Raw genomic sequence first — 14,771 nt, 5'->3', positions numbered from 1 at the left:
GAAAACACGAGAGTGAAGTTCTTTCATACATGTCATTACAACAATAATGCAGAAAATAGACGTTGAACTAAAATCCACACTGTACAGCAGTGCTCCACAAAAATCATACATTTTTTCTTTTTTGTTTTTTTAAAAAACATTACAAACTCGCAGAGCCCCCCGTCATTGTTGAACTAAAAGAAAAAAACAATTGTGAAAACATCATTTCCAAATCTGTTGCACAAATAAAATAGGCTTGTGAAAGTATTTGTAACAGGCAAACAGGTGTGAGATAACTCGGGTCTGTGCACCATGAAAAAGACAGAACCGGCCAATTTCAGCAGCAAGGGCGGTTTTCCCACCAACGCAAGACTATCACTCTAAATAAAATTTGTCTCTTTCCCAATTAGGACAAGGAAACGGCTCCTCTGTGTGATCTGGGATGATGTAGGGAACAGAAAAACATTTAGGTTGGTTTCTGTGTTCTTACACTCATTGCATTATCTCAGTCCATCACACAAACATCTCTCTGGGAGTTTTTCCTGAGCAGGCTGCAGTGGGAGTGGCACACTCGGAGAAAACACATCTGTGTGAGTCTGAGTGCTGGCATGGATCTGTGTGTCTGGTGTGGCTGAAGGGCTGAGGACAGCGTCATAGTCGAAACCTCTAAGAGGCTGTAAAGACAAGGTGAAGCCACGTCGAGCTTTAGCAGCGCGGTCTGGTCTCTCTCTAAGCTCCAGAATCACCTTGAAAACAAAAATAAAAATATTTCATCTGGCTTCTTTAGTGTATCCCAGTATTACCACAGTGTCTGCATTAGAATATACATGAGTTACCGTCACGGGCTTGCGCTGCAGGAGAACGTGGTCAAATGATGTTCCATGGAAAAAGGCTTGCCGTTTAAATCGCTCCAGGTTCCTCAGGCGGCGGGCTGGAGTCTTGCACAAAAGCTACACAAACAGACAGAAATTGGCAAACCTGAACTCTTCAACACTTAGTAAGTAATCAGTAGTAAGAGAAGCAACCATTGTACCTCTGTTAATAACAAGGCAAATGGAGGGCTGGTGTTCAGGGGCATTTCATAGGGAAAGGCCCTCACTTTCCTCAACATGCTGCAGTGGTCTGGTTCTGCAGGCACAGGGAACTGGGGAGAGAGGGTGGAACATTTATTATGTTTTTAATCCTATACAGGAAGTAAATGTTACCGTTCAGTTTTAAAAAGGGAAGTCCATAAAGCAGACAGGAAAAGAAGAAAACCATGACATGTGGCAAGATGGAAAACTAATTATATAAATGCAAGATTGTAAAAAAGTAAAGTCTTCGTTAGCAGAACATGATGTTGATGTTTTGGACTATAATTCATTCTACTTATAATCTGTTTAACTTATTACTCATCATATTTTCATCCTGCTCTTTACTATGCCTAAAGCTATTCTTTATTTATCGAATCATTAAATACAGAATTTTATACTACTACTATTACTACTACTACTTGTCATGAACCAAATTTTACTATTAATATTATCATCATAATCTCAACCAATTATAAACTGACCAGATGTCCTAAGTTGTTGCACAGCCCGTGGTCTGGGGTAAGAGGTACATGAGGTAAAGAATGAAGACGACTTTTCTATATAGTATAGTCTATGGGAAGATATAGAGGCTACAGACAACAACAGCTCACCTTTCCAGTAACCAATGAGAAAAGGAGAATTCCCAGTGACCACCAATCGGCTGCATGGTTATAGGGTCCACCACTCAGCACCTCTGGAGCTGCAGAGCGGTCACAGTATGTTTGCATCACTGATCTGCTTAAATGTACCAGGTGCTAATCTGTAAATGTGTTTAATTGAATATGTTTCTGACAGGATTTAGCTCCAGAGGTGACTTTAGTAAACATACTGTTATCTCACCCATGTACTGGATTGTTCCACAGATAGTGAAGGCTCGTCCTCCTCTCTCCAGGCGACGGGACAAACCAAAGTCAGCTAAGCGGAGGTGGCCTGGAACAAACCATTATGTCCATGTAATTAACAGCATAGGCCAGGAGGCCCAGTTGTAACATTCCATTCAAATGCTGTTAAAATAATATAAAGGGCCAATTGCTAATGACTAATAAACATTTGGAGATAAGTAGATTAGCAAGATGTTTCCTCTTAAGAGCCATTCACAGTGATAGACTAAGTGCTGCTGCTCCCTGCTGGAAGCATGTTGACTCACCGTTGTCTGTTAGCAGAATATTTTCCATCTAGAAAAAAAAAAAACAAAAACACGTTTTGTTGCTTATATTTGTTGAGAGTAAACTATTATTTAAAAAAAATAACAGAACCAATTGCTTTCTATTTCTGACATTTCTATTTCTTTATTTTCTAGTAAAACTCTATTTGGCATTCTGCATGGTCTATAGAATAAAGAGCATTCAGTAAATAAATAGACAATGAAGAATTACTAGATTTATAACAAATACATGTAAGCCACACAAGCCAAGAATCAGGATGAACCCATAGTTTCAACCTATAATCTTCTTACCTTTACATCTCTGTGAATGACACCCAAGTTATGCAGAAAGTCTAGAAAAACAAACCATAGAATATAAATGTCATGTAAATAGGTTTAAAACACACTGTTTGTGTAAAACTCTGTTGTGAGAAATCATTTGAGAGGCCATCTCATTGTAGTTACACATCGTCTGACAATTACTTACAATTGAATGACTAAAAATAAATTGAAATGAACCCTCGAGACACTTCTGATCTACTCTGAGTTCTCCAGAGGATTCAGATAATTAACGGAGTGTAGATGGAGGATTATCTCCATATTTTCCAGTTGTCAATAAACAATAAGGAGTGACTGTGGATGCTGTGTACTTCAGTAGTGACAGATTAATTTTGTTACATATTGATATTCCAGTGTTTTTGTGACCGTGTGAGCAGGTTAATATTGTATTTTCATTTCTTTGAGGTGTACGCACCAAGTCCACAACCAAGTTCTGCTGCAAACACTCGCACCGTGTCCTCCGTGAACTGACCAATCATTTGCCAGTAAGTGTAGAGGTCTCCTGTGCTGCAGTAGTCACACACTAGAAGAGAACAAGAGCATTAGAACATGTCACTGCCGACAGAAGATGAAGGTGAACAGGGGGCAGCGGGATGTGGAAAGAAATTAATGGGGGGAACTAGGAGAAAAGGACAAGTGGACAATAAATACTTTCAATTACTGACAAAAACACCTTGATGTTTATAACAGGAGCAGAGATAGATTTCTTCTTTGAGTCTTTTGAATCTATTGTACAGCTGTAGCAATTTTCAACACGGGCAAACACACTTGCTTTTCACAGGGGGTGAGGAATTAAAACAAAGTGGGTCAGACTTTCCGAGTCAGTGACTCGCTCTGGTGATAAAGGAAAAAGACTCTGCAGGAACAAGAGAAGGTGCATATCTGCTGCGGGGCACACAAGCAGAGGGAGTTTGGAGTTGTGGGTACAAATACTCACTTTTTCTTCTCTTTAGAAAATAAAAACAAAATCCAAACAATAGCAGCAGGATATTACTGCACTTTGGGAAAATACGTTCCAGGTTTTGTGTTAGGGATGTAGACCGTATAAAAGAAACGGACATGTTTGGACACAGCTATTGAAGTCAAAGAAACAGAACCAAGTTGTTCCTTTTTGTATAATATGGAACAAAGATGCAATTTAGATTAACAGATAGTACTTTCATGAATGAAAAGCCCAATTTTCTGACAGACTTGACTTCATTCAGCATCCGTTGTATGGAAACAAATAGGCCCATGTTCTTCTATACGGTCTGTTTTTTTGGGATTGTGGGTAAAATCATATCGTCAAGTGCGGAAATAAAACAGGTTGGACGGGCTTTGTGGGAGTGGATTTGGGTTGATCTGGGTCACTGTTTTCTGTCCGACTCACTAATGTAGAGGTGACGCTGTGTCTGCCAGCAGTCTTGAAGATCGTGGATAAATGGGTGGTGAACCTGACGCTGTGAGCAAAGGTCAAATCCCACATAATGAGGCTGGTCACACAAGTGATGTGTCTTCTTTATGTAGATATGATAGTGTTGTACACAGTTTATGTATAGACAGATGCAGCTAACCACAGTCTTGAAGTTTACACATAATTAGGGCTGCAACAATAAGTAATATTGAAATTTATTTTAGTTTCCATAAATGTAAAAACTGCAACAAACCTGGACTATTACTTCTTCTTTGGACTGCTCCAGGACCCCGAGTCTCAGAATCTCAGATTTAGGAATAACCTGTTGTCAAAAACAACACTTTGTTAAAAACAACAAAATTATTGTATCCTTTCTACAACACAGGTGTTCTATTTTATACATTGTAAACAGATTTACTAATACTTTTTTGTACAGTATGTTACACTCACTTTGACTGCATACATTTTCTGGTTTGCTTTGTCCTTCACTTTCAGAATGGGTCCAAATGAACCTTTGGCAATGTAGCTCAAGACCTAGAAGAGTGTAAAACTCAAAGATCATCACAAGTCCATCATACCAAAGCTCTAATGCTGTCAGCATGTTGCACTGTGACTATGCTTTACCTGAAAGTCCTCTGGGCCAGGCAAAGTTCTGTGTGGAAATTCCGGCAGAAACATACTTATGAATCCTGGCAGCGTCCACTCTGCTCTGAGCTTGTTAGGGCCAACTCCGGCCAACCGAAGAACATGCTCTGGGATGTCGGGGGCCTTGCCCTGTAGCATCCGCTGCCGACGCAGACGCAGGGCAGGTGGAGCCAGGCGACAGAGACTGGCTGGGATGGAAAGACCTATACTGGACAGAAAGCTTCGCCATCCAGACGTGAAGTGCTCGTCTTCCTGCCCTTCCAGTGGCCTCTGGGGGCAGATAGTAGAGAAGCACGAGTCAGTGGAAATGCTGTATGTATAACTTTAGTATGATAGTTTTACTATTATAGAATAAATTAACTTTAAATATTAATTTCCTGCCAGGATGCTATGAGGTCTTAACCAACTGTCATAATACATCTTTATTTTTGCTAACAATATATTATTTATTGATGCATGTAAGGCAAACTATTGTATAACATTCACTTTCTCTTTGTTTAAACTTGGACCTTTAGCAAGAACGTAACCCATTGTGCACTTGATACAGAAATGATATAATGGAAAAAAAACTTAAAGGTGTAAATATTTTAACTTTTATCAAGAACAGTTGCTTAAGAATTGCTTCATATTCACATAGTAGAACGTGCTTTTAATCCTTTGGTGTCAGAGTAAATATGTCACTGTACCTGAGCAATTACACTGATTGTGCATTGGGTTCATATGGGGGTCATTTACACAAGTAACTATAGTCAAGCAAGGTACTGTATACATTTATAGACAGTGACCTCAGTGACGAAATCACACTGTTTCATAAATTCAATACTAGATGGATAAACAGCTGATATAAAAATAGATGATATAAATATTGAGTCACAGTCAATATGTCCTGTCGCCATGGGCTCTTTACTGCATCACAGAGTTGATGTTCTATGATGCAAGAAGTGTGCAATCAACCACACATCCATTTGCATAAGCGACACAGCACAAATATTTATATCATATAAATTTAAATGTTTGTTTCAATGTTTCAAAAAGTGAACACTAGAGTTTACATCAGCCAACATATATTTGTTATGAAGCAACTATGTATTTATTATTTTCTTGTTGTTATTTTCTTTCTATTGTTTTTAATGTTGATGCTTTATTTTAGGTTATTATTTTCTTATTGTGTTTTTAATGTTGATGCTTTATTTTAGTTCATTTTCAGGACACATTTACTCTCACGGAATAATCAAGGTCTAAATGTATGATATTATTATTATAATTAAACATGAGGAAACTGTAGGAAATCAGCTTTATCATTTTTATTAGCAAATGTACCAAGAAGAGTGAGAATTGGAGACATCTAGCGGCAACATGAGGCCGTAACGCTCTTTCTAGAAACCACATTTGAAGACCTACAGAATGGTCGTTCTTTGCGGACTAAATGTGTAAATTACAATAGAACAGCGGAAACGAAAAACAAAACATGTGAAAGTTACCTTCCTGTTTTTACTAGCCTCGGCTCCCATCACTTTGTCCGGACAACAACACTTTTTAACATCATGGCGACGTTCCCTCGACGTACATCCTCATGTTAGTGTGTACATCCTCGACACAGCTTCCTCACTCTCACACGCACATTCTAAACACTACCCTTCAACTTTAAAACAAAATTAAGATATACATCGACGTCCAGCAGTTGATAACGATATTTTTTATCAACGATACACATTATAAAAACAAGTTAATCCGTAGACGGGCGACGTCAGTGCAAATCCGCCCACATCTTCACAGTCCAATAGGGTTGCAAACAACCTGCTAGCGTTCAGCGCCCTCTGCTGTTTAATCCTCCCATAACACGTCTCCACAAACGAGAAATCTTTTTCTTTTTCTAATCTATTTCTTTTAGGATTAAAGCTACATCTTTTTAAAACGAAATATAAAATAGAGTCAAAGGTTCTGCATTAAACATGTTTAAAATTACATAAAACACAAAGCAACAAGGTGGATTTGCAAATTTAGAGGTTTGTGCACAAATCACAATGACTAGCAGATCTGGTGAGAATTAAGTTTGTTTAAATGGGATGCTTTTTTTGGGAAAATACCACAATACTCCATTATAGATTTTGGTTAACACTTATTTTATACCAATTCTTGAACAAAACCTCTTATCATGAGGAGCTTTAAGGATGGATGTAAATCTTCAGACAGTAACAAAGGACTAAAATGTTATTTATACTGTCTTCAATGACACCCTATTGATTGTCATCAATTTGGGGTCACATTTTGAAAAGAAAACTACTGTACACACGTACATAATGAAATGATCAAACAAAAAACCATGACATGACAGCGCAAGTGCCTTTTATTTGGGACGAAGAACATAAAAAGCAAACAGTGCCATCCTGAATTTTCACTTTCACATAATCCTTTGTGACCAGCTTTTGGTCATTTCTACAAAATAAACCAAACTGTCAAGCTTTAAATAAACAAATAGAAAAGGGGATGAGCGTTTGTGTAGGAGCGTTGAAGGTCAAAGCCGCATCAACTAGACTGCTTTAGCCTCAGTCATCCTCATCAAAGTTATTGTTGCCCTGAGGGGCTTTGGGTCCCCCTGCTGGTTTTGCCATGATGATCTGCAACAAGGAAAGACAGACAGACACGTTTACAATTGTGACTGAAATGAGTCAGGTCCTTAGAAATGCCAAGAAAGGTTTTTTTGGTGATGAAATATTCATTAGCACATATGTGAAAGAGGAAGTGTGCTGCTGTCATGCGAGGAACAGCATAGTCCAATAAAAAAAAAACCTGGGTTTGTTCTAAAAAAAAAACAACAACTGTAGAGGTTTGGAAAGTTTCTAATAATGTCAGACCTTATTCAATATCCCTAACAATATCTATTTTTGTATTGATCAGTAAATAAACACACCCTTGAAGGGAGTTCCCAACTTATTATTCCCATAGCTTTAGCCACCAGAGCACTACATTACAAATGATTAAAAACTTCATTCATGTTAAATAGTCACATGCAATCCACTCTTGTTCACTGCAAAGTAAAGTGAGTTCATGCTGCATGCTAACACACAATACTCTACTGGTTTTATGCAGGTTTAGTACATTGACAGTGAGTGACAGCAGTAATAGAAACACATCTGTGAAGTGGTCGAGTCCATCCAGCTGTGAGGAAAGAGCTTCTTAATATTTACACCCAGTGTTAACCGTGACAGACAGTCTATTTTTCCGGTGAGTTCTGTGAGCCAAAAATCGCACACACATTCCAGGACCTACTGACAAAGGGTGGGTTTGAACACCCTCTAATGGTGGGTTTCAAAATTGTCAGGCTCCTCATCCCAACTATCCTTGTCCCAATGTCCTCTCTGCTTGGGAGTTTTCGGTCCCCCTGCAGCCTTAGCCATGATGATCTGGATTATACATATACATACATGTACACAAACATTAACACCAAATACCTGCTACAAATGTTTCAAGAAAATCAGGAAGTTAGCGAGTAAAACTTTTGGATCCAGCCCCTAAAGGCCAATGGTGGCACTGCACCTGAACAATTGAGGACTGAATGAGCATAGTATGGATTCCAACCATTTTTAAAATTCTTATTTAGGGACATCACCAACAACATCACCAAATACATTTACGAGTCTATATAAAAATGCTAAAATGTTTAAAATACGGTGCACGCACCTGGTCGACTCTAAGTACTGTGATGGCAGCGTTCGTGGCAAGCTTGATGCCCCAGTACTTGACCAAATAAGGATCCATAATTCCAGCTTCAAACATGTCCTTGACAGCAGGACCATCTCCCTGTTGACAGTATTCAATTCAGATCAGATTAACAAGTGTCAACACAACAACTTATGGCTCAGACTTTAGGTCCAGTTTTTTTCCAATACAGACAATTGTGAAAAGACCCACATGCAGACTGATCAACTTTTGATGAACACACACCTCAATGTCATGGCCCATGTTTTTGTTTCCTTCATGATGTGCAGCGTAGAGCTTAGAGATGAGCTCTCTTCCCTTCACACCAGAGTTCTCTGCCAGTGCCCGGGGCAGTGCCTCGAAGGCTTCAGCAAACTTCTTGATGGCGTACTGCTCCAGACCAGGACAGGACTGTAGAGGAGAGAAATAAATTAAACTCTCTTACTAACCAGCAGGTGATACTATAAAGATACAAATGCATTAAAGCCAGAACCAGAAAAAAAAATCCCAGACAGGTTCAGTCCCTCAGTTACCTCTCCATATGAAGTGATCTGTTTGGCCAGCTCGATCTCAGTGGCTCCTGCTCCTGGTAGCAGTCGCTTGTCCTAAAGACAGTGAAACATGCAAAGCTTTATGTACTTTGAAAGGATGACACAAATTGTATTTCAACTAGTGACATTATCATTACAAACACTGTAAAATCCAAGTAGAGTTTTCTTGTGGACTTACCCTGACCAGAACCTTGAAGGTGTTGACACCATCATCTACTGCTCTCTCAATATCGTCCAGCAGGTTGTCAGTGGAGCCTCTGATTACCACCGTAGAGATGGCACAGTCTTCTTTTTCTGTAAGAAGAATCAACATCCATACAAATGTTTAACTCAAGTTAATATTAGGTAATCACACAAACAAAGAAAAGAAAATCAAGAACAAAACAATGTACCATGTTTGAAGATCACCACTTGCGTGTCTCCCACCTCGGTCAGGTAAACACTGCTGCAGTGACCCATCTCATCTGGAGTTGGGGCCATCTGATGAAGCAACAAATAAATGTCAGTAAACATAATATAAACAATTATCAGACTAAATGAAACTACACTCACAATCCTGGGCAGTGCGACAGCTCCCACTGTTTTACATAACCTCCTGAGGTCCCACTTGCTATTGAGCCTGAAAAAAAGAAGAGGATGATTTAGGACCTAACATCAGATATTAAACACAGAAGACTTCTAACAGAATGGTTGCAGTGAGATACAAATTATTCTCTGAGTATGAGTGGCTTAAAACCCTGAATTCCACTGAGATTGTGAAGCAGCTACTCATCATCATCTTTTTTGGTGTCAACACCAGCAATGCTGTTGGAAAATGATCTCTGGCCCATGTTTAAGAGAATACTGTTTTTCTAAAACAGTACACTAACAGTTCGCTTAAGCATCAAAGAATCTCCAAGACTCACCTGACTAGCATGAGGTTGTACTTGTTGGCATAGTGCAATGCCATGTCGGCCACTTTACCCCCAGTAACCACCATGTTGGCTCCAGCCTCCTTGATGGCCTTCACCTGAGCCTCCATCAAATCCTCCTCTCCTTTGCTGAAGTCCATGAGCTCTTTAGCGCTATTTATCAGCACAGTGCCCTGAGAGACAAAGTAACTCAGTTTTGGTAAAATTCAAATACAAACATTTAAACAACAACTTTGTGTGACTTTAAATTCTAAAATGTGAATATTAAAAGTGACGTCTGGCTAATCCTGGAAATTCTCTTTTTTTAGATTAATTTTTTATTGTTGGTACCTTGGTCTCTGTCACCATGCTGTCAAAGGGACAGGAAAAGACTGCGATCTTTGCATCTTTCACAGATGTGATGTCACCTTCTGCCTCCTTTTTAAAGACCATACCATGAAGTATGGAGGATGCCGTCACTCCACACCCCTGAAAAACAAAAACACAAAAGTCATTCTAAGAAAAGTCAACAAACTAATTTAGAAAACTTAACATTCTAAATGTATTAAGCTGCTCCCCAGGATCTTGCAAACTCTGACATTGTCGACATTGAAATGACCAGACTCTGGGAAGATGGACACTGAGATACAAACATATAAAGGGTTAACAAAAGTAAAGGCATTAAAAAAACCCAAAACAACAGATTGTTATATCTTGACGGTCAAGGTAAATTGTTTCGTTTTTAACTGGAAACTTGTGTGTATTACGTTACGTCTTAGGCAAAAGAAGACAAAAGCTGTATTTTCAAGTATGTACCACTATGTTAGTTTGTGTAAATGACAAATATCCAAACAGAGAACTTTAAACTGACATGGTCCTAAAATAACATATGACCCTAATAATACAGGTTCAAACTTCTATTCTGTTTCACTCACCACAGGCCTCAGCGATGAGGTTAGCGAGGAAGTCTTCATTTCCATACTGTTTGCTCATGACGGCAGTGCGGATGTAGGATGTGACCTCCTTAACATCATGGAGGTTCTTGGCTGAGGTACAGACACAGTCTGGTAGGATTTCCAGAGCCTTTTTACAGGCCTGCTCATAACCTTCAATAACCTGAAGGAAAAAAAGCATCAAATTATAGTAGAATGTACACAGCTGTAAATAACAAGCATTGAATGAAATATCAAATGTCAAGACACATTATTTCCCTAATAAACCTTTACATTAGCTAAGCTGTACCTGTGACACAGACAGGCCCATCCTGAGCAGCTCCTCAGCTAGCTCAAGCAGAGCTCCAGCAAACACCAGCACAAAGTTTGTACCATCTCCGACCTCCTGCTCTTGCATGTGAGAAGCCATCACAATCATTTTTGCTGCTGGATGTTGCACCTGTAAAATAGAAAACATTTTTACCGGCTTTAACTCTGACTTCACACATTCACACACAGTGTGTTACAGTAAGATCTAAAATATTAGTAATAATAATAAATAAAAATAGTCAGAGCTTTGTCTTACTTCAAGCTCTCGAAGGATTGTTGCGGCATCATTGGTGACAAAGAGCTTCTCCAGGTGGTTGATGACCATTTTGTTCATGCCTGTGTAGAAGCAATGTTACAGCTTAGCATCTCTTGCTTTAGGTTAGGTTTAAAGTAGTCAATGTACAAATATAATATTAATCTATACGATTAGGCAACAGAAAGCAGAGGCATGGTTGATGAAGAGGGATGCCAACTACTTACCATTAGGTCCATAAGCAGTGCGTGTGGTCTGGGAAAGTTCTTTACAAGCTTTGATGTTACGGAAGACAGCTTCTTCAAGGCCAGAAAAATGCTGCATCAAACATAATCAAACAAATTAATAGGCAAATTCTGAGATTTATTAATGCATAGCTACTTATTATCCTGAGGCTTATACTTAAGGTATTTTTTTAAAGACCTATAAAGTTTAGCTGTGGCAAATTGGCTCCTAATGATATGACAATGAAATGAAAAAAAAAGATGAGTAAAACAATTGGGCTCCTGACCTCACACATGAATGCACCGATAAAATAAACGACAGACTGTTTAACAGTTTTGATGTGTAAAAATATGACTAAATAACAATAATTTCACTAAAATGTCTGCAAATGTAAATTTGTTGACAGTTTGTAGATGTCATGTAGCTTGTACGATGAATTATGTTAAGACACTATTGACGGTGTTTGTTTGTTTATACTGTTGGTGTATTTATATATATTGGATTCGGATTTATTCGTTGATTTAATGCATTTGTAAATTGTTAATATATTTATTTTGGGTTTGAAACAGATAACAGATAATTCCTTTTAAGGACCGTAAACATGAATTCGCATCATCATCACCTGTGTGAGCAGATGTGTCACCCAAACCCTCACGCCCTAACATCAGACTAAATGCGGATTGATTTTGACAGCGACAGTTATTCCTGCTCCTCATGTACACCAAAGTTAAATACTACAAAGCATAAAGTACAAGATGCAAAAGTCAAATTATGGTTCACATAAATGTGAACAGCTAGCCAAACATCAGCTCTGAGCGGCCTGGCTGTTTCTAGAACTCTCGCACATGACTGTGAATGGGCATGCTAATGCTAAGTAGCTAGCATGATAACTCACATTTATTAACTAACACGACTGCTTCCAACTGTCGATGAAAACTCACCCTTGCGCCATCCTTTAACATCTGGGCAAAGCCCGGAGCTTTCGGAACGTGAAGGGCCATTATCAGTTGTTTATCAGTCCCGGAATCCTGGAGAAGCTAGCCGCGGCGTGGGTTCAGCTCTGAGTACAAAGCCGGAGAGAGCGAGGAGGAGTTACTTCAGCCCTAGCTGGGAGTGGAGTAGGGGACGGAGAGCAGTAGGGGACAAAACTGTGAGCAGCCAGCATTTCTAGCAGTGATGCAATTTGTACGCTAGATGGCGACGTTGTCTTTGTGTACTAAAAACTAAACACTACGCTTTATTTAAATCGAAAAAAAAGTATTCGAATACTTTTAAAATATTAAATATTTAAAAATAATTTCATTATAAAATAAAGCTTACGATCTAAGAGTTTGTACTATTTCACAGTTTAATATAAAACAAAAGTTTAGACGACTAAAGCAAAAGTCAAAAAATGGCTCCTTTGGTCCTTTTATTCTCTGGGTTAAATGTGTCAGTAGCAAAATGTAGCCATTAATAATTTGTTGAACTGACAAGTAAACAAAACACAACTGCTTATTTAAAAAAACACAAACAACGTAACCATAGAAACCAATCACAAATGTCCACAGGCTTAAGGATGTGTATGGGACTGTATTAAAGATGGATGGTCTCTGAGAATCAATTTATAAACAATGACTAAAAGCTCTTTTTGTCCATGTTTTGCATTCAAATGCTTTATATTTTTTGTGACATTTTGTTTATTTGCTAAAGGATTATTCTATTGCTGCAGAATGTCAATTCTACAATTTGAAAAATTACTAGTTAATGTTCTGTACCGTTCATTCTCTGAATGATCAACTCTACATTTTTGAAAACCCTTTCAAAATGTAAGACTCTTTCTTGTGTAATGCATTGTGTTGTTGTTTTCATGACAGTATTCTGGACAATACCAATGTGTTTTTGCTGTTTGTTGCTGTAAACAAAACAATGTTAAGACAGTTAAGTCAGCGTATCTTAAGTGTTTTATTGCATCTTTTCACATTTAAACACAGCTTCATTTTTGAGAAACTGTGTTTCATTTTAGGCTGCTTGCTGGAGATTCATTACACTTGAAACTTATTGAATATGGCTTTAAAACACCTTTGATGTCCCTCTTTTACAGTAATGAGTCACCAGCTCTTCCCAATCACATTTTAAGAGAATTTATGCAAACACAATAGTTGCATAAAACATTGTAAAACACACAAATCCCATTAAAAACGCATACAAAGCTTTATAAATTTTCAAATTTGATACAAAACACATTTTCTACTCGGCACAATCAAATGACAAAAAAAGAGTAACGCGTTAGTAACAATTATTGCATATATACTATATGTAGAAGAAGGAAAGAATTATCCTTCCTTTGTCAGAAAACGATGCGTTAGTTCTGCAGATACCATTTGGTCTTTCTTTTAAAGTATTTTGTTTTTATGCAGATTGAACTAAAAATGTGTTAGTTTTAAAATGTAACAGATTGGTTACACATTTGGTTGTAGCAGCTATAATGTGTACACAAAGAAAACCCTTTGGTAGTTACAAAGAGGATACTGTATATTACCCACTGTAAGCTAACCCTAGATGTGTAAACACGAGACCTACTCTAGGCGCTATGCGTCGCCTTCTAAACATAACACGAAAATGAAGGCACAGATAGACATGGGACATTTCTAGAGTATCAACACGACAATAATGTGTGTAACAGTCTAACAAGGATAAATGAGACACATGGCTAAAAACGCCCTGCGTTTTACATACACAGATACACAACACATTTACGTTGGTTAGTTGGGTTTGCGTACAGTGTTCACAGCGGTGTGGGCCCAACCTTCGACCGTGTTTGAAAGGTTTGTAGCTCGACGTGTGAGGTTGGAGCGACACAGTTTACCGCTGGGATCCAGCTTTCTCATCAGCGCTCCGCCACATTGTGCCAACGAGCTGGTTCTGTAGAGAAAAAGAAAACAATGACATAATATGTAGACACACAATGAAATATGTGAACTCCCTGTTAAACTGGGAGTCATGCAATGACAACAGAAACAATAATAATGCATCCCTAGACTTTTTAAATATTGCATAACGTGTGATTATCTGTTGGCACATTTCTTATATTTAAACACAGAAAAAAAAGGAACAACCTTAAACTAAAATTGTAATACTGAACTTGTACTTAAAAAACATGTTTACAATTTATATAAATATTTCAAACAGTTATTAAATACTTGGAAACACACTGGTAAAATAACCACCTAAAGAACATTTAATTGGTATGTGTCCAAAGAAACAACAGCATGACAAGGAAACATGTAAATCCAAAAATATCCAAAGAGGAAGGAAGTGTGAGTCTGGTTAGGAGGA

At 38.3% G+C, this 14,771-nt stretch overlaps 3 protein-coding genes across 13 annotated transcripts in view; all 3 read right to left on the bottom strand.

Moving 5' to 3' along the window:
• Positions 1-124: 124 nt before the first annotated feature.
• rskrb (ribosomal protein S6 kinase related b) lies at positions 125-6,375 on the bottom strand. The gene is made up of 13 exons (XM_008332715.3): positions 6,055-6,375; positions 4,553-4,843; positions 4,379-4,462; positions 4,182-4,250; positions 3,905-3,974; positions 2,951-3,058; positions 2,509-2,549; positions 2,200-2,227; positions 1,893-1,982; positions 1,664-1,752; positions 1,013-1,123; positions 816-929; positions 125-725 (listed from the first exon to the last, which is right to left on the bottom strand). The coding sequence occupies exons 1-13, from the start codon at positions 6,082-6,084 to the stop codon at positions 480-482; spliced, it is 1,371 nt and encodes a 456-aa protein (XP_008330937.1). The 5' UTR covers positions 6,085-6,375; the 3' UTR covers positions 125-479.
• A 522-nt stretch (positions 6,376-6,897) lies between these two features.
• cct8 (chaperonin containing TCP1, subunit 8 (theta)) lies at positions 6,898-12,560 on the bottom strand. 3 transcript variants are annotated; one of them, XM_025065414.1, is made up of 16 exons: positions 12,395-12,560; positions 11,456-11,546; positions 11,232-11,311; positions 10,956-11,105; positions 10,649-10,829; positions 10,292-10,353; positions 10,065-10,202; positions 9,729-9,907; positions 9,376-9,442; positions 9,216-9,303; positions 9,002-9,117; positions 8,806-8,877; positions 8,519-8,683; positions 8,255-8,374; positions 7,830-7,977; positions 6,898-7,191 (listed from the first exon to the last, which is right to left on the bottom strand). In XM_025065414.1, exons 1-15 carry the CDS (start codon positions 12,452-12,454, stop codon positions 7,870-7,872), a joined length of 1,677 nt encoding a protein of 558 aa, XP_024921182.1. In that variant the 5' UTR covers positions 12,455-12,560; the 3' UTR covers positions 6,898-7,191; positions 7,830-7,869. The 3 variants fall into 3 exon arrangements, with proteins under 3 accessions (XP_024921182.1, XP_008330938.1, XP_008330941.1); XM_008332716.3 differs by having other exon boundaries at positions 7,844-7,977; positions 12,395-12,559; XM_008332719.3 differs by lacking the exon at positions 7,830-7,977 and having other exon boundaries at positions 12,395-12,555.
• An 818-nt stretch (positions 12,561-13,378) lies between these two features.
• Positions 13,379-14,771, bottom strand: part of LOC103395129 (transmembrane and immunoglobulin domain-containing protein 1) — a 14,474-nt gene continuing 13,081 nt past the window's right edge. For all 9 annotated transcript variants that reach the window (XM_017041957.2, XM_025065419.1, XM_025065418.1 and 6 more), the window contains one exon: positions 13,379-14,357. Coding sequence is in view for 3 of the 9 variants with exons in the window: in XM_025065416.1 (XP_024921184.1) it covers positions 14,198-14,357 (160 nt within the window). In the remaining 6 variants the exon portion in view is untranslated. The remainder of the gene's footprint in view (positions 14,358-14,771) is intronic.

Source organism: Cynoglossus semilaevis, chromosome 19, assembly GCF_000523025.1.
Source record: "Cynoglossus semilaevis isolate Cse_v1.0 chromosome 19, Cse_v1.0, whole genome shotgun sequence".
Taxonomy (NCBI): domain Eukaryota; kingdom Metazoa; phylum Chordata; class Actinopteri; order Pleuronectiformes; family Cynoglossidae; genus Cynoglossus; species Cynoglossus semilaevis.
This window is presented reverse-complemented; position numbering and strand designations above follow the sequence as displayed.

What these genes read in the sequence shown, in the direction of transcription:
- rskrb (XM_008332715.3), bottom strand. Translation starts at nt 6,084, where the DNA reads ATGGGAGCCGAGGCTAGTAAAAACAGGAAG. An exon ending in AAGAAGAAGTAATAGTCCAG is followed by an intron (nt 3,975 to 4,181) that starts GTTTGTTGCAGT and finishes CTTTGCTCACAG; the next exon opens with CGTCAGGTTCACCACCCATT. An exon ending in TTGCCTTGTTATTAACAGAG is followed by an intron (nt 930 to 1,012) that starts GTACAATGGTTG and finishes CTGTTTGTGTAG; the next exon opens with CTTTTGTGCAAGACTCCAGC.
- cct8 (XM_025065414.1), bottom strand. Translation starts at nt 12,454, where the DNA reads ATGGCCCTTCACGTTCCGAAAGCTCCGGGCTTTGCCCAGATGTTAAAG. An exon ending in TGGGCCTGTCTGTGTCACAG is followed by an intron (nt 10,830 to 10,955) that starts GTACAGCTTAGC and finishes TTTTTCCTTCAG; the next exon opens with GTTATTGAAGGTTATGAGCA. An exon ending in TCAGAGTTTGCAAGATCCTG is followed by an intron (nt 10,203 to 10,291) that starts GGGAGCAGCTTA and finishes TTTGTTTTTCAG; the next exon opens with GGGTGTGGAGTGACGGCATC.